The sequence below is a fragment of the Balaenoptera borealis genome, assembly GCF_965194805.1.
Source record: "Balaenoptera borealis genome assembly, chromosome: 7".
Lineage (NCBI taxonomy): Eukaryota > Metazoa > Chordata > Mammalia > Artiodactyla > Balaenopteridae > Balaenoptera > Balaenoptera borealis.
Genome location: NC_138864.1, coordinates 57197732 through 57217103, shown reverse-complemented (window position 1 = coordinate 57217103; position 19372 = coordinate 57197732). Strand labels below are relative to the sequence as shown.

The 19372-nt window shown below is 35.6% G+C and overlaps 1 protein-coding gene across 6 annotated transcripts in view; it reads right to left on the bottom strand.

Annotated features, from left to right (window-relative positions):
* Positions 1-1619: 1619 nt before the first annotated feature.
* TMEM196 (transmembrane protein 196) overlaps positions 1620-19372 on the bottom strand; it is a 229888-nt gene continuing 212135 nt past the window's right edge. For 4 of the 6 annotated variants that reach the window (XM_082398617.1, XM_082398615.1, XM_082398616.1 and 1 more), the window contains 2 exons: positions 15144-15398; positions 1620-13986 (listed from right to left, as the gene is read on the bottom strand). In XM_082398617.1, the coding sequence (XP_082254743.1) occupies positions 13897-13986; positions 15144-15398 (345 nt within the window). In that variant the 3' untranslated portion in view covers positions 1620-13896. The remainder of the gene's footprint in view (positions 13987-15143; positions 15399-19372) is intronic. The other 2 variants (XM_082398613.1, XM_082398614.1) reach the window with 2 other exon arrangements.

Here is a 19372-nt window from a genome sequence, read left to right as displayed (position 1 = left end):
AATTGGAAGAAACTGCTCCCAAAGCCCAATGGTGAACATGTTAAGTCCATAAATGGGAAATGTAAAAGACTTTACCTTGATTTGGTTGCAAAGCCCTGCAGCCGCCCTGTGCTGGACCCCTTTGTTCAGTGTTCTCAACCTTGGCTGAACATCAAAATCCCCTGAGGAGCTTTAACTTCTCCTGATGCCTAGAGGGCACTCCAGACCAATTAAATCAAAACCTCTCCTTGGAGTCAAGATGCATCTAGGCTGTCTGCAGATGATAAAACATGAATGAAAACAATTTGTCCAAACACAATTTAGTAAAAAAACAAGCTGGACATCAGGACAATTCAGTCAAAACAAAACTTACCTGAAATCAATTACTCCAGTAATGATTATACACAAATTTAAAATATGAAGTAGTTTTGTAACTCTTTGGATGTTCAAAGGCAATTTGCTTGTTTGATTTTGAGAATGTTTTCTACTTTTTAATCTTTTAAATCTGGTTTGTTAGCCACTATCCACACTCTGCATGATTTCAAAGAGTGAAAGGGTGATTCAGCCTGTGTGTAAATTTTCAACATTATGGAGTGACTTTCCCAAATTAACCTATTCCACCTACCACTCCAGGGAAGAAGAAAACAGAAGTACAATGAGATCCCTCCTACCTATCTCCCATCCCACACACATACACAAAGTTTATTTCACTGTGACAGACCTATATTTGGTCTGAACCATTTTCTTTTTCTCTAAAATTTGATCAAAGTGTAATAGGAAGTCAGGCAATGATGGTCCCTGTCTCATGAAAAGCCCTGTCAAGCCAAAGGCAAGTCTGTGCTAGGAAAATCCCCCTTTTCTCAAGAAGAGAGGAGGTTAGAAATGACCTTGACCTCATGTCCACTGACCCCAAAGAAAGAGAGAAAAGTGTTCCTGCAACTTGCTATACTTTTTTTTTAACCACTGATCCTTCCCTCTCCAACATGCACACACATACACTGTATTATGTTAGTCTGTTTCTATTTCTTTCAATCAAAGAATCCCTGGAGCAATATAAATATGCGATAATTGGTGGTTTGGCCAAAATAAATTACAAAGTAATTTGAGCTGTATGCTTTGATTTTTACTGGAAATATGCACACTTATGTGATTAGAAAAGAATATGGATATATAAATACCGTGTGTTAATACTAGTTATCTCTTGAGGGTGGGTTGGTTTATGGCTTTTTTTCCTTTGAGCGAATTTTCATATATTATTATATTGAGCGTGCATTGTTTTATACTAAAAATAAAAAATCAGAAAATCAGCAAAAGGATTCCCGTTACTGAAGATTTTACAATTTCCTACTGACAAATTTGCAATTTCATTTGTCAGTAGGAAAAATTAAAATAGCTTCAATACAAACTAGCTGTTTGAAATAAATGTGTTCACTTTGGGAAACAGTTGTATCTTAGTTGTTCAATAAATTGTGAAATACAGTGCTTTTGGGGAAAATACATGTATAAAATTTACCTAATGGGTTTTGGAAATGAAGAAACAAAACACAAAAATCTGAACACAATATATACCAACCATGCCGACTACTTGTAATTCACAAATGTGTCAGCAGATGGCAAACATGAGCTTTAAATTTATAAAGTTTTGCTTTAGCCCAAAGTCCTTCAATAAAGGACATAGGATCAAGTTTTGACTCTGAAAACCCTTTCTACTGGCTTCTTAGATTGTTGAACTAACAGATGTACACTGTGCTTGCACTGAAGAAAAAGAAATAATAAAGCACACTATATTACATTTTATTGGATGTAATAGATTTTATATTTTGCAAGCTATAGCTATTGCTGAAAATACATAGAAATGAAATTATTCAAATGTATCTGTCTATAAGTTAAGACCTGACTGCTTTAATGAGGTTACATTTTATTGGTGGTCCTCAAAGTCAGGTCCCTGGACCAGCAATAGCTGCATCACCTGAGAAGTAGTTATAAATGCAGATTCTTAGGCCCCACCCAGGCTTACTAAATCACACCTCTGGGATGGAGCCCAGCAATACATTTTACCAAGTGCTCTAGGTGATTATAAAACCCGCTGAAGTTTGAGAACCAGGGGCTGTAAAGAGGCTTGAAATACAGAAGAGAGGCTCTGAATTTATGATTTCTGTTCAGGTATAACTGATGTAAATACAGTGATAATCAACAATGTAGTTAATTACTTCTTTCATATGGTTTAGTGTTCAAACACTATAACGTCTGTAAAATAAGGAACATAAAATAGTACCCAATTTACATTGACTCAGAAGGGTAGAAGCAATTACATAATTTCCATGCATTTCTTATACTGAAAGAAGAATTTCAGTTTACGTTCCCCTTTGCATTATATTGAAAGGGATAACATTATGGTAAATTTTGCATTACAACCTATCTATTGAAACAAATTCAAACTAAGTCAAAATAGGATTATTTCCAAGGAGTAGAGAATAATCGTCACGAAAGAAAACAGTCCTCTACAAAACATGTGTTATTCTTATTAACACACGTATATGTTCTGTTTTCTCTAAGGCATAGCCAAAACCTCCTGCAATTCTTCTGTCACTGAAATAAGAGGCACAGCCATTTTAAATTAACAACAAATACACCCGGACACACTTTCATTTGTAAAAAAGAGAAGGTGTACAAAAATTGTTTATCTAATGTGATAATTTTATCTTAAACACTACTATGCTTCAATTATCTTACTATTTGAATATTTTTATTAATTCAGAATTTCTCAAAGGATACATAAATTGCCAGTTCCCATGAAGAGTCAGTGTTTACTCAACTTCTTCAGTATAGAGGCAACCTTTTTTCTCATCTTTAATATATAAATACAGTTTTCACACAGTTTTAATAAATAGACTATTGGTAAATCACGTTAGGTGCTTATGAGGGTAATAACAAGGGCACAAATCTTAAGTATTCATTGTATTTTCACTCTCTAGATATGTAATTATTTGTGTCTGACTTCCGTGGTAACCAGATATAATAGTGTTGAAACATCCTGATCTTTATGCTTTATGTTTATCTCCTGGCCATAGTTCAGATGTTCTGACTATTACCTAGGAAGGTGTGTGTTAGAATTCTCTGTCTCTCCCTACATGTATATATATATGTGTGTGTGTGTGTGTGTGTGTGTGTGTGTGTGTATTTGTTTAAACCTGAACTTTAAAATATGGACTTAGATAAAATCATAGAATCATATCAATGGGTTAGCTTCACCCACCTGAGGTTGCAAGTATCTACCTAGGTATCCATCAGTCATTACCAGGAAGGCAACTTCATAGCACTTTTGGATGAAAGATTCTAGGTGAAAAGGATTGGCTTAAATAATAAATTTCATTTGGGGTGTGTGTTTGTGTATGTGGGTGTACACGTGTAGCTGTATGCACTGGTGACGGTTGGAAAGAGGTTAAGAAGGTATCAGAAGGGTTGGGTTACTTTCTGAGGATTTGGTGCCATCTTTATATAACTTCCTGTCCTTTGATGAAAACTAGGGCCAGTATTTTTCCTAAGGCCCTATATTCTTCTCAACTAGATGTCTCTGCAACAGAGTTTCAACGCCCCTCTTTCAAGGTTTTCAAATCCGAGGAATCTGGCCAATAAAATTAAACATGGTGCTTGCAAGGGTGTCTATGGAAATTCTCATCTACTTCCATCTGTCTTTAGCTCACTTCAGAACAAAAAGAGAAAACTGTTTCCTTTTCTATTTTTTGAATATTATTTTAAAGCTGTAGTTTAATAAACCACTTGCTGGCTGCAGAGTTCATGTAGGTGTGAACTCACAGATCTTTGACATTAAATATATTCCAAAGAACATGGTATGGAAAGTTTGAGAGTGGAAAGCAGATAAACATGGAGTTTAGACATGGTGCATTTTGACCTAGAATTTACTCTCAAGTAATTACACAGAATGCATACTAATGGATCATATCCTCCACTTCCTCTTATGGCTACAAGATGCTCTTAATACTTTTATGCTTCGGAAATGATTGCAATAATGAATTTATCTTTATCCAGTGGCAAAATGGACTTTCTCACTTGTGAAAGAATGCAACAGTGTGCAGAATTTACAAGGGAAGACACTACATAAAAGGCACATTTGTCAGCCAAATAAAACTCTGGAACTCTGAAATTCACACTGAAATGGGTATTTCTGGGTGAGGAGGACCAATGACTAAATGAAAGCAACTCTATCCCCTTGTGTCTCACTTTCCCATGACATTTCTTGGTGTGATTCCTGCTGTCATGCACCATATCGGCTTTAGAATGATACTTACTGACAGTGTTATCTCTGCTTGAATAAAACCTCTTCATCTGATGTTTTTTGGTGCAGGTGAGTAGGCTAAACTAGAGATTTAAAAGAAGAAAAAGACAGATACTACAAGAAATGAACAGATCTAACATATAAAAGCAGAATTTTGTTCATTATAAAATTAGTTTTCTTTATAGCTTACTGGTCCAATCCCCTTATGAAGCCCAAAGACACATGTACCCCAATGTTCATCGCAGCACTATTTACAATAGCCAGGACATGGAAGCAACCTAAATGTCCATCGACAGATGAATGGATAGAGAAGGTGTGGTACATATGTACAGTGGAATCTTACTCAGCCATAAAAAGAATGAAATTGGGTCATTTGTAGAGACGTGGATGGACCTAGAGTCTGTCATACAGAGTGAAGGAAGTCAGAAAGAGAAAAATAAATATTGTATATTAAATGCATATATGTGGAATCTAGAAAAATAGTACAGATGAACCTATTTGCAGGGCAAGAATAGAGACGCAGATGCAGAGAACAGACATGTGGACACGGGGCGGGGGGTGGACGGGGGATGGGATGAATTGGGAGATTGGGACTGACGTACTGTGCACCGCCATGTGTAAAACAGATAGCTGGTGGGAACCTGCTGTATAGCGCAGGTAGCTCAGCTTGGTGTCTGTGGTGACCTCGATGGATGGGATGGGGGTGGGGTGGGAGGGAGGTCCAAGAGGGAGGGGATATACGTATACCTGCAGCTGATTCAGTCTGTTGTACAGCAGAAACTAACACAACATTGTAAAGCAACTATACCCCAACTTAAAAAAAGAAAGAAAAAAAGGAAAAATGATCTTGCCTTGGTTTCTTACTTACAGCTCCCTCGCTGTCTCCAATGACCCCCTAGATTTTTCAGTCTTTTTACATTCAAGGTATAGAGAGCTCAAGCTTTCCCTTTAGTCACCTGAGATCCTTCCTTTGAATTCCTGTTTTCAATTTGAGCACATGCCTGTTTGCCAGGTAACTAATGTTGGTGAAGTCCTGTTGGCTTAGAGTGAAGCACGTGGCTGTGGCAGTCAAAGACTAACAACCAGAGAGATAAAGTTTCAGGTTCAAGTTCAGGGGCCAGAAACCAAAATCAAGGTAGCACCACAGAGCAGATTTTGGATCTGAAATCAGAAGAAGCAGAACAAGTCAAGAGGAGTGCTTCATATGCTGTGGAGTTGTGGTTTGGGTTTTAGACCTAAGTGTGTATAAGTTGCATGATTTGGTTGAATGACTTTAAGAGTCACGGTTACAGCCAGAAATGACCTCACCTTTCGGGTGAAATACTGATGTCTTGCCACCTTTTCTTTATTCAAAGAAAATAAATGCTATTCATATGATAGAGGAATAGTCACATTTATAGACAATGTACATTATAATAGCACTTAATAAATGGTTGTCTTTTACCTGCTGCACCACCATAGGTTTTGCTGACAGATGGCAATAGGCTGATATTGCCTCTCTATCATGACTTGAAAACTTGATATTCTTTCCCACAATTTGTTTTATTATAAAGGACACAGAGCCTTTATTGTATGTTGCTTAGATATTGATGTAAAAGTATTAATACACTTAGAAGACAGAAAAGACAGATATGTCCAAATCTTGAAAGACTTTCGGGATAGTAATGGGGCAGTGGACATCTAGCAGCATAGGGCCCTTCAAGTCCATTTATGTGAAAAATGTTGGGTGTTACCTCTTTCCTTGCTGATTTACAGTAAGGGACAGAGTGAAGGACAGTGTTGGCTTGTATAGCCACCCGCAAAGGGCTGTGGCTTTCTTGCCTGGGCAGTAAGCTTGGAGGGCCCAAGGGATTTCTTCTAGCCTCAGCCCCAGATGTTATGGAATGATGTTTGAGGTCCCCTGCCTTAGTGAGTAGGTGAGGACCAATATCTTGATTGATTAATAACAAGGAGCGATCACTGTAGTCAATAAAAGACAATGCAAATTTGACAAGATTTTAGGTTTTTCTGTGAAGCTCCTAGAGTCTCTCTAGCAATTTTCAGTAACACAGTACATTTTGGCTTTGGGGGTAAGGCTTGCGAAGCCTTGTGTGGCTAAAGAAGTACAGCCTTTGGATGTTAAGGCAGGAAAAGCTTTGAAATCAGTAGTCTTTAGCTGATGTGAAGGAAAGTGAAGGTGCCCCTAGTTCTGCCTATAGTTAATTGATGTAGATGATACTGAACTGTTAAAATAGTGAAATAAATTATTTTAGATCTAGAATTTGACTTTTCACAATATATTTCTTGGGAAATACATTCCTAGTAAAAGATTTTGTATTCAGTAGATAATTTTCCTGACAAAAAGAGTTTTAAAAAATCCTTTTGTATAACTTTACTCGGCATCCACATTCCAGCAATTTCTGAATTGGTTTCCTCTGCTGTGAGTAACTGATGACGTGTGATTTATGGACTTGGAATAATTGCATTTCTTGGCTGTCATATACTTTGAGTAAGAAATATTACATATGTTTCCAGAAAAATGATTTAAGGGAGAAAAGAGTGAAGTGATGCCAAGTTCTGAAACTTTATTTGGAAACGGTGTTCTAACCAAATGGTACTTAAGATGCTCTCTCTAAGTTTCTGAAATGTATTTGCTAAATAATCTGAAAATGTAGTTCTAAACATGCCACTTTCAAGCTAAGTCAATGAAAAAAGTAGAGGGCAGCATACTGTTCTCACCTTCTCAAGCCCAAGAAATGCAGAATTTTCCATTGACACATGGTGATAAGCTGAATAAATGTCTTCGAAAATAGGAGTTATACATCTCATTTTATCTGTCAAACATAAAATATTTAATAATTTAGTGGAATCTTTGCATGAACAGATTTTGTTTTTAAACATGAAATTTCTAAAGCAACTTAACTTTACTACGTGTTTGACCTACACTGTAGTTTTGCTAGTTTCGTTCAGTCCTTGGATTTAACTGGTTCACCAACTTCAAATTCCATGGAGTGTTTACCAACTCTTTTCACACATTCTGTTATAATGATAATTGGCTGACTGTGGAAGAAGTTTTATAAGTACTGAGGGTGAGGAACCATTCTCTTCGATGTGCTTTTGACTAGCATTGTCCAATAGGACTTTCTGAGATGAAGCAAAATATTCTATAACTGTTGTCCATATGTGGCTGTTCAGCACTTGGACCGTGACTAGCTCAACTGAGAAACTGAATATTTGATTTTGCTTTAATTAATTTATATTTAAATTTAAATAATCACATGTGGATAGGATTGTGCCTACTGTATCAGATAATATAGTAGACCTAAGAACAGTGAATTTATGACCCTGAGCAATTCACATCTACACTTGTGGGTAGCCTTAACATTGGTTGCTCTGGCTCATGTTCAAGGGTTTTCCTCAGTGGTTCTAAATTAGGGGGCAAAACTTCCCTACCAAAGATATAGGTGCAAATTTGTTGGATAGTTTTTATTGTCACAACTGAAATGTCCTCCTGGCATTTAGTGGGTGGGGGCCAGAGATGCTTAATGGCCTGAAATGCATAGTACAGTCTGCACAATGAATTACTGTCCACCCTAAATGCCAGTAGCAACCAATCTGACAAATCCAAATAGGTCAGCAGAGTTCTCTAAATAGTTCAGGTAAAGATTTCATTTGTGAGATCTCCTATCTCTAGTTAATTCTATCTCCTATGAGCTCTATCCTATTTCCTCCTGCCTCTTTAGGGATCTCACCTTCTTTTATCATGCTCATTTTATCCTGTATCTTCAACCACTTCCTGTCTACCTTAGAGCGTACTTTAATCTTTCCCATTTGCTCAAACAGGAAAGACTAAATGCCCTTTCTTACTCCCATGTCCTCTCCTCACTCACAGCACCCTGTCCCCTGCCAATCTCAGAACTGCACATCTGTTCATCAAGTTATCGGGGAAATTATTTTTTGTATCGTGATGGAAAGAAAGCTCACACCATATGTAGTTTCAAAACACACCATTTATTATATAGACATATCAATAGAGTCATCATACTATGTCCCACTTCTAAGCAACTCATATTATATATATGTATGTGTAGAGACACACACACATATGTTGAAAATTTTTCAGGCAGAGTCCGCTTTTATTGTTTTATGCTTATAATTACTGCACCTTTCTGTAGCTAGTCTCTACAGCACACCACCACATTAGTTTCACATATTTTTTTCTAATTTAGTATCACATTACTTTTTCCCAAGTGTGGGCTCATGCTAAAACTGTAATGTGGTCACTTAAAATATTCTAGTTCATAGTTCAATGTTTTATGAAAATTAAATTTTTAAGTACTTGAACAATGTCTTCCTAACTTCCCCTACTTATCTCAAAAAGAATCACTACACATCCCAAATAAATCACTCTAAATAACTGAGTCCTGAAACTACTAAGTTAAAATAATTACATTAAAGATATATCTATACTTGGTTAAATACACTGTAGACTACTGGAATAACTGTGATGATGGCATCTCTTCTTAACTCTATGTCTAAGCAGTGATATGCCTACTTTTGTCCTTTAATGGGTGATTTCATATTTCATTTCAAAAGGAATTAAAACATCTTACTGATGTATTATAACTCTGTATTGTACAAACATGTCTACAAAGAAATGCCACCTAAAATTAGAGTCAGTGGTTATTCTTTCAGTACAAAACTACATCCTTGCATAAAATCAGTAGAACCATATACACACAAAATACCTGCATTATATAGTATAGATTTTCAGTGACAAAGATCATGCCTATTTATGGCATCAAATAAACAGAAATGAAGTTGATTCATTATTTGAGGCTGCATTTGTGGGCCACTTCCGTAAATCTGCTGGCTAGTGAAGTTATTCATACGAGTTGGGAGACTTAAAAAACTACACCAGACAACCACAGTCCCGTCATTTCTTTTGAACATATACAAACAGATTTTTTATAAGCTGATTTAAATAGGGTAGGTGATGATCAAGTTGTTATAAATCTAAAAGACCTTCAGATTTCCATTAACTGGCATTATTTTTATTTTGTTAGCACAACTAAAACCTATATTTTGCTTCTAAATTATAACATGTTCTCATACTGGATATTAAAAGTGTTAATTTACCTATCATTCAGTAAGTAACTCATAAAAAATGACTTGAAAACTGATTAGCTTTGGGGAATAATAAAAGTGTACAATACAATGAGAGTTATATATTTTAAAATATATACTTTCTTTATCTGTTGCCACAAGTTATATTCTCATAAATATTTTCAAAGACCAAGCTATTTTCTCACCTATATGTAGTGTCATAGGTTACTATTTTAACATTCCGTTATGGAAGAGAGGGTTGAATTTAGCTGTGTAAATATAAGCCTATCTTTTAATTTCCTTCTACAGAGAATTCTTTCAGGTTCTTTGGATATAGGCATTCTTAAAAAATGGTCTGTATTTTTCCATGTGAATTGTAAAACAAAACAAAAAAACCTAAATTAAATTCTAACAAAGCTAATTGTACCTGCATCTTTTGGGCGTACATCATCTGTCCTTTTATATAATTTAATTGGGCTGTAAAGTGTTTGAAATACAAATAACATGAATAATTGCAAGTCATTTTGTCTATATTTATAAATGTGAAAGTATTTGAATTAAAGTTGTTATGCTTATAAATCAATATTAATAATTGTTTTTACATAAATATCATAATAATAGTAAAATGGCCAGATAATTAAGCAATCTATCTTGATACTACACTATTCAGATCACTTAACTCCATAATATCAGCCACAATGATATTTACACACAGCATACATAATAAAGAAATAAAACTGAAAAAATATAGTAGAAATTAAATGTGACTTTGTGGGCATAGAAAAGCCTTGAACAATTACTTTCCCATTTCTGTGGGAATAGAATCTTGACAATATCCCCACAACACCACAATTTCCTTTCTACTACTTATTTACATTCATGAATGCTATAAGTATGTCCCATATATATTTTTCTATATTTACAGTATATATACACACACATACACACACACACACACACACACACATACTTTATTTTATTCTTAGGCTCATTCATAAACATGCCCATCAATCTACACAGTATAATCAAAACATATTCATTTATAACTTTTCGCTCTGTGGAAAAATGCAAAAATATCATACGGATTAATATTGTCTCTCTTAAAAAACCTCTTTTTTATGTTTTAGGTTTTTTGGTAATTTACAAATAAATTATGAAATATAGTTCATTCACAAATTGAAAATAATTACAATGTTTTTATAACAAGGCATTGCTGAGGTTTTAAATTGTGGCATTCTTTGAAGCCATTGTCTTTCAGAACAAAGACATCAATAAATTATTGTTATTTCTTGATATTTGCACTTTTTAATTACTTATATGAAATATGTCATTACAAATCTAACACTCATGCTAGTCAAATAGTGTTTGTGTAGAATGTGAATCTTTCTATTTTATCTATTACTTTTTTTTTTTTCCTGAAAAGTCTTTTTTAGAACAATCTGGAAAGTTGGTTGAAACTACTGTACTAGAACATTTCTGGAAAGTTTTTCACCAATAAAAAAAAAGCTGAAGAAGTAAAGTGAGGCAAAATAGAGGAAGAATAATTTTAGTAAGTACTCAGGAGAGATAACAGCAAATTCAAGAACTGTTTTAACTTATCTCCTAGTCCTTTGGTATTTCTTTGCCTCATGAAAATCTTTAAAAATGTTCAGTTCTTTAAAATATTGATTATACTCTTCCATTGAATATCAGCTGTGGTCCTCCATTGCTCATGTTGTCTGTCATTTCCTGTTAGGAAAATAACATGAATTAATTAAAATTCACTTTCAGGGTAAGACATTAATTTGATTAATGGGTTTACAAAACAGAAATTTCAAGCCATTGAAAAACTTGCTGACTTTTGGGGGAGGACAAGGATTAGTGTTGTTGCTGAAATTGAGGAAATGAAATTTCATGGCATCTTGGAACCCATGAAACGCTGAAGTGACAGTCTGTTAGACCGAAGTCTTCTACCCACAGCAACAGTTCAATCTCTCCTCAGCCCCCTTAGTTTCCCCTCTCAGCCCTCAACTCTGTTTTGGAAAGACCTCACCTAGAAAGAAGATGGTTAAATACTCAAGTTTTTTCAATGTAAAGTTCCTCTGTTGAGCATGTCAACAAAATGCCAACAGATTCTAGGGGTTACCTTTGCTCTATAGAAAAATGTGTGGGCTTTTTGTGAAGAACTGAAAAATGTCCACCAGGGGATTGCCTATCTGTAACTGAAGATCACTAGTAATTCATAGTAGGACAGATTGCTTTTCACGACACTTCACTCATACAGTAAAAAACAAACTGTAAAAGCTGAAACTAACACACCATTGTAAAGCAATTATACTCCAATAAAGATGTTAAAAAAAAAACCACACACACACAAAATAAATTTTAAAAATAAAAATTAAAAAAAAAATTAAAATAAAGCTCTTAACATGTTTTTTAAGAGATCAATTACTAAGTAGTTAATAAGGAAAACTACATGGGAAGGCAACAGAAATTTCGATATCAAGAATGAACTTACATAAAAAGTTTCACTTGCAATTTTAGAAAATATGTTAATTTAAGAAAAATTCAGATGCTTTGGAGTCATATGTTTTATTAAATGTTAAACTCTTCCCTACACAATAAAAGGTAATGAGGACATGTGAGGCCCATTCACATTTATAATGGTTAGTGCACCATATTATAAATAATATTTAGGCAAAACTATCTAAAAATAGATGAAAACATCTTTCCACACTTGAACAAGCCTATTTGCAAAAGAGCTGTAAAGAGGACTCCAATTGAAATAAATTATTTTCTCAATGATCTTAAGCCTATCAGGTATATCTAATTTCTGTCTGGGTGAATTAAAAGTAAAAAGTAATGTGTTTGCTTCTGTAAACTTTAGAAATTCTTCCAAATCTTTATTTCAAAAATGAAAAGATATCACATGCCTCATTTTTAGTATCTTCTCTTTGAAAACTCAATATAGGAGATGGAGTAAAATATAGATGCTTACTTCTTGGATTTGGTGGTTTTGAAAGTTGCTTAGGAGAATCAGTGAGGGGCTGGAACGTAGGAATTGGTCTGATTTTGGAACTTGGCTTTTGAAAACTTTGGTGTCTTTTAGAAGACGGGGTAGAGCTACAGTCAAGAAAATGCTGAGGAAGAAGACAATATGCAAGGAAGACTCTTCCTCTTCTCACATCAAGACCCATCTCTCCATGCAAAGTGCCTGGCCCCTTCCAGGCCATAAGGGTAGTCTTGTATGTGGGTATCCACTATACCTACCCTAATAAGGTGCTGAGGAATTGCCTAAGGCCTAAAAACTCAAACCAGTTTAGGGTAAAAGCTCTGACAAAAAGTGGAGAAGTTCTTTGGGCGCCAATAGCCTGCCTCTACTGTCTGGCAATGGTTCACTATAACTGAGAGGCTGTCTCTGCTAGACGTATACTGTGAAAGTAGGTCTGATAATACATTGGGGTTATTGGGCTGAGGGTAAGTTTATTGATAAGATACCTGATTTGACGTTCATTTAAAAACTCACTACTGGTGGCAAGAAAAATAGAAATGATCTCTCCAAAATGATCTTTAATAAAATTTACTCATCCATCTATTTCTATTCCTTCTAGTAGGACAAAAACAATTTTCCAAGGAATTTATAGAAGTAAGATTCATAGATGCCTTTTCTTCTCCTAAAATAACTTTGCATTCGAAAAGTAGCTTAAAAATAATCATAAAAAATTAAGGTACAAACTTTTATTGTGGGATTAAGAAAAAAATCCAGTTTTTAAAAACCTTACAAAAAGAAAGAATCTTCTTAACTAAAGTCACCCTAATATGGACACAGAAAAATCACTGGTAGGAAAAAAACAGTGAAAATTAGTTTTTAAGTGGGCAAGTATCTTCAGTTTATTTGCAGATAGGCATGTCCAATTTAGCAAAAGATTATACTTTAAATTTGGGGAGGACCAAATGTGACTGTTTGCAAATGGATATACTTTCTGCAATTGGGCCATAATATCTGTGTGACTCCCTGTATTTCTTATTCTATTTTTTAACCAAAGCAAGAATGGTGACTATTTATTTTCAGAAATATAAAATATGGGAAATAAATTTGAAATGTATCATATCAGATAGGTTTACAAGAAGAAAGCTTTTATACAGAATTTTTACTGTATTAGTGTCAAACTTAAGTTATCTACTCACGCAGCTTTAGCATGAGAGCGATACAAAGTTTGCCTTTATCAGACACATGTATTATTAAAAACAGAACTCTGGTCTGTGAATGATATCGAGTCAGAATCATGATGTAGCAGCGAATAAAGGAGTCACAAATCATCCAAGCAGAAATGTGTTTGGATGCTTACAGGCAGGCTGAATATTTTAAATACTCAACCAACTTTCAAGCTGCAAGACTTTGCCATGTTGGTTTATGTCAGGTCCTCAAAGTAGTTCTCACAAAAGCAATACTTTGAGGAACAATATCACAGCATCAGTCCAGACTGATCTGCTGACATCATGGCTTCCTAGAAGAGGCAGTGCTTCCTGCAGTGACATTACAACATGGTAACTCCCTAGAAATCAGCGTACCTTGTAGGTAACTCTGGTGTCGGGGGCACCACCGGGCAGCTGGGCAAGTCGGTTATTTCAATAGCCCTCAATCTCTAATATAAATATAACAATCATACAATAAATATTGCACAAGCATATACACAGAAACCTAAATCACACTAGTACAAAAATAGAGCACAAAAGAGCCATTATCCAAATATATAATGATAACCTACTTTTAACAATCCATTTCTTTAAATTACCAGTCCTGCTGTTTGTACTATTAATTCTTTTTTGAAGGATACATGTAGATCTGTTTAAAATTGCTTTCTTGGAACAATTTAAGAGCATCTACTCTCCTTATTTGAGTGTACAGATTGTATATGAAAGGGAAACACATAAACTACAGAATATTTTTTCTCAAAATCACATTATAAAGAAGTATGCAGTTGTAACTCTTGCTACTCTTCCTTCTATTCTGTTGTTATGCAATTTTATTTCCATGATATCAAGTAAAATGTGATGTGGCCATTATCTTAGTGAGTTTATTTTACAAATGTTTTATCTTTTCCTTAACAGATCCAGTAGCAGGAGCTGAATTAAGAAATACAGACAAAATGTAGAAGAAACACAGACAGCTCCCTATATCATTTGTCCTTTGATGCAATAAATGTAACTTCTTGTTTGAATGGGTATCATGAAACAATTATGCAAGGAACATTATTTAAAACACAGGCAAAGCTACCCAAATATGCATGAAGCTTAGATGAGAATTAAATGAAGCTTTATGTGTGTTGTAATATCTGCACGGATAGGCAGGGCTTTTTGTTGCCTTATTAAAAGGCCCCTTTATGCGTGAAAATCTAATTTACATAATCAAATGCATCTACTTACAAGCACAAGGGGTGAGCTAGAAAGGAGAATCCATCGGATTTCTAAAACTGACATTATTGAGTTGAGAGTGTTTTTAGTTTATGTTTTTCCTCAATACAATACGTAAGAAATCCATATTCATAAGACATTCAATATTTTATTAGTTCTATTTTAGGAGCTGTGTTTTTGTATAGATAGAGAAAATTATGTCAAAAATAGGTGTGTCCAGAATTACAGGGAAAAAATAATTTAAAATTCCTATTCTTAGTCCAATAAGGCCACATTTTTATAAAATCCAATTCCTCGAATTCTCATCTAAAGCTGCAAGTTGATTCACCTAGATTTGGCTGCAGTCTTCATCGAGTGACAGCAATGAGAGGTAGAGGGACAAACTCACTTTCTCAGCCATTTCATGAGAGTGATGCAGAGAGTGCTCCCTCTCGGAGAACATCCTCCTCTGTTCATAGCTGGCTAGTCGACAAGTGAGCCAGGAAGAGAGGGTGCAGCCCCCGATCCCAATGCACGCAAGAGACATGGACGCGAGATGCAGGGGATAGAGGGAAGAGGTCTTCTTTGTCACTGCCCGAAGGAACTGAAAATTCAAGATGCCCCCAATGAGTCCACAGATGCAGCAGGCAGAAAAGAGGATCATCTGATACGAAAAAGAGAGGGGGAGTTAAAGCTGACTGGAACACACGGCACCGTCCTGCTGCACGTCAAGGATGGCTGAGTTACAATAAAGAGAAGGTGCTTTTGGTGCTTCTTAGAGGACAGGGCCTCTCTTTTCACCAAGATTCTCTGCACTCTGACTCAATGGAGAGGGCGTAGACCACAGTGTTTCAGGAATTAATAGTTGACTATATAAAGGCCAGGGATACATCTTATGAAAACTCTGAAGTAAGCAAAATTTATCTTCTAGGTAGATTCAGATTTAAATAATATCTAATATCTATTGCATGCTGCTATGCATTTCAATTAACCCACCAAGCTATCCTCTGAGAGGTGATATACATTTGGAAAATGAATGATGATCAGTTAACACTCAAATTTAGGAATTGAATCCAGATTTTTTTGACTCAAATTACGGTTTCACTGTTAATTCCCACCCCCTCACCCCCAATATTTAAATGTCTTCTCCCTGAACTGTCATTAGTTCCAGTGAGCTTCAAAACTCTGTACTTCTCTAGCTGTGTGAGCTTAGGGAATTTAGTCAACTCCTTTTTTTTTTTTTTTTTTCATTTATAAGAATTTTCTTGTTTCAGTATCTATTTTCCCAACAGATAGTTTAGGGACCCTCTATGAACTGGTGCTTTATGTTACAAATCTTTTGTTACTCTGTGACACCACACAATAGATAGTCCAAAACCACTGTTTGGTTGACTGTTATGGAGAAACGCAGGATGTGGCTTTGCTTTTGATCCTACTCTTCGCTTGATCCGGGTCTCTGTTAATAGAGCTAGGGGTTTTTATTCAACCTAAATATCATAGGATCTCTGGCAGAACCAGGCACAATGCCTTTTGTGTGGTAAATGTTCTATGCATGTTTAATAAATTTAATTGAATATTCCAATAGCTTTAATAATTTTATTCTGTATTTGTGTCTAGTCTAAATTCTCCCATGAGCTTTGATGATACTTTATAGTGTGATACTAACTTAATTATCCAACCCTATTTCCATTTTTCTTTGAAACACTGTCTCTACTCTAATCACCTCCCTTGTCCCTCAGTATAGCTTGTTCATTCCCATTTCAATGATATTTTCATTTCCTGGAAACTATCTTGCTTCTTTCTTGGCTCCCTAGATGGAAGACTGACTCAAATCTAGTCCTAACTTCCTCAGAAAGCATTCCTGGACTTGACTGATCTCCTTTGGCATAAGTCCACAGGGCAAACAGCTACATAACTTACTTTAGCATTTAATTTTACTTTATTAGGTATTATTTTCTGTTGACAGTTAGTTGAATTTAGCAAACACTTAATGAGCACCTAGCATCTGTTAGGCCATGAGTGAGGCAGCGGTTGTCATTACAAAAAAAGAACAGCTGATAGTCATTCCCCTTGAGAACACTGCAGCCTTGTGTGAGAGAAGATCCAACGTTCCAACATGTTATGGCAAATATTAAGAAAGAAGGATGAAAGGTAGCCCTTGGAGTACAGAGGAGGGGAATGTAGCCCAACCAGGGGTTTCAGACAAGGCCTCCTTGACAACAGTTCATCTAGGCTAAGTGCATGTAGTTCCCAGCAAAGGGTAAGGCCATGGATGTATGAAATAGAACAATGGGCAGAAAGAACTACAGGTAGTTTGTTTTGTTTCTCTAACTTAATTCAGCATTCCTGCTTGCGTCTGTCTTTCTGTACTTATCACCAAAACTGAAAACCCAGTGATGGATGAGTATAATCTTCTAATGGCTGATGAAATATAGCATTGAATGTCAATTACCAAATCAACGAATCATCCCAAGTGGGAAACTGTAGCTCCCAATTTCAAATAGAATCAATCAGTTATATTTCCTTTTAAAGTACATTCAAATGACATGCTGTTTCTTGGGAATATATTTTGGTGTTTACTCATTCCCAGAAAATATGGAAAGATATTACATTCTAGCCTTCAAATAATGAATTACTGTTAATTAATAAAATAAATAACAAATTTAATAGACTATTACAGGAAAACACTATCTCTCCTGATTTAATTGCCATTAATTCCTTAAAGGCATGATACTTCATTAACATGTGCAGACAGAACATTCTCACCCAGGAATTAAAACGTTAAAATCTGCACCAAGTTTATAACCACATACTATTTTTAAATCTTACCAGACTAGAGATTCTAGACTTTAGAGATATTTGGAGTGGAGAAATTTTCACACAATTTGATTAAAGGGTAGAGAATCTTAGACAGTTAATGTCATCTATGGGAACCTCAGATGGTACAAGAGGATAAAGTGGATGGTAGTTTCTAAAAAGCTTAGATCTTATAATTTTTTTTTTAATAACTTATAAGAAAATTAGGAAAACAGAAAAGACACTAGTGGCCTTTAAAAAATCCCTTCCCTTCCCTTCTTCTATGAACTGAATGTTTGTGTCCCTCCAAAATTCATTTTTGAAGCCTAATCCCCAATATTATAGTATTTGGAGGCAGAACCTTTGGGAGATAATTAGGTCATGACAGTGGAGCCCTCATGAATGGGGTCCCTGTTTTTATAAGAGATTCTAGAGAGCCCACTTCCCTCTTTTGCCACGAGAGAACACAGTCAGAAATTTGCAACCCAGAAGAGAGTCTTATTAGAACCCAACTATGCTGGCACCCTGATCTGGGACTTCCAGCCTCCAGAACTGTGAGAAATAAATTTCTGTTGTTTGTAAGCCACCCAGTCTATGGTACTTCGTTACAGCAGCCCAGACGGACTTAGATGTCTCCCCTCCCCGACCCTCCCCCTTCCTCCTTTCTCCCTTTCTCCCTCTCCTCTCCCTCCCTTTTCATTACTTCCCCTCCCTCCCTCCCTCCCTCCCCCTTTCTTTCCTTCCTTCCTTCTTTTGTTCCTTCTCTCCTTTATTCCTTTCCTTTTCTTTCATCCATGTTCCAAGAAATTGTTACTATATAGCCATGAAGAGTCTTGATAGAGGAAAAGTGTAGAAAGAAAGAAAGCAAACCATAGTAAAGAGTGATGGGAGAATTACAAATGCAAATTACAAGCCTCCAAAAAAATTTTTATCCAAAGGTTTCCCTTAATGTAATTTTTAAAAATTACATCTCACATATCTAAAGCAATGGGGGCTTCATCCTTTTTGTCACAATAGGTATTCTCACAAAGAAAATTGTGATTAGAAAAAGGAGTTGAACAAATGACTGCAATACTTCCCCTTCCCTGGTATCCTGGTCCCCTTCTCCTTTTTTCAGTCTCAAAGACCACTTTCTAGGGTCCATGTACAATATTAATTTTGCCAACTTATAAAGGTCTGTGATATTTCCTATTGTCCTCAATAAAATAAACATGCTTTTTCCTACTTTCTAACTCTCAAAAAATGTCATGAAAGGCAGTAGGGAATCCACACTGCAGCACGCAGAAATCCTCCTCCAGCCAATATCAGAGTGAACTGGGAGTGTATTCCACAACCCCCCAAACCCACAGCAGTACCATAAAACTTCTGAGAACGCTTACATTTGCATTCACAGTCATAAAATAAAATTAAATAAAAAAACTTTGGGAATTAACTACAACTATAACAACACAGCTGTTTTGCTGCTTTGCAAAATTAACTTCACAGTCAAGGCTAGTAATCTTTAGGCCCAGTTCCATATCTAAACAGTTAAATTTCCCATGAACTCAAGCTCTGTCTTTTTCAGCTCAATGAAGGATTCCTGTGAGTGTCTGGGAATCTATAAATGAAAAGTGGAGACTGCCATCCACAGCAGTCATTAAGGGTTGCAGATTCATGTATTTAAAGAGTATATCAAACCTCCTTCTTTTTCTTTTGCCATAGTCTATAATAATCTTGATGGTTTTCTTTGAAAAGAAAAAAGCCAGGATTTATTTGTCAGTCTTCTTTTTATCCTAAATGAGTAACATTCAGGATATGAAAGTTGGCTAGTCATCATTTCCCTTTTCGAGTTCTTACATTTCA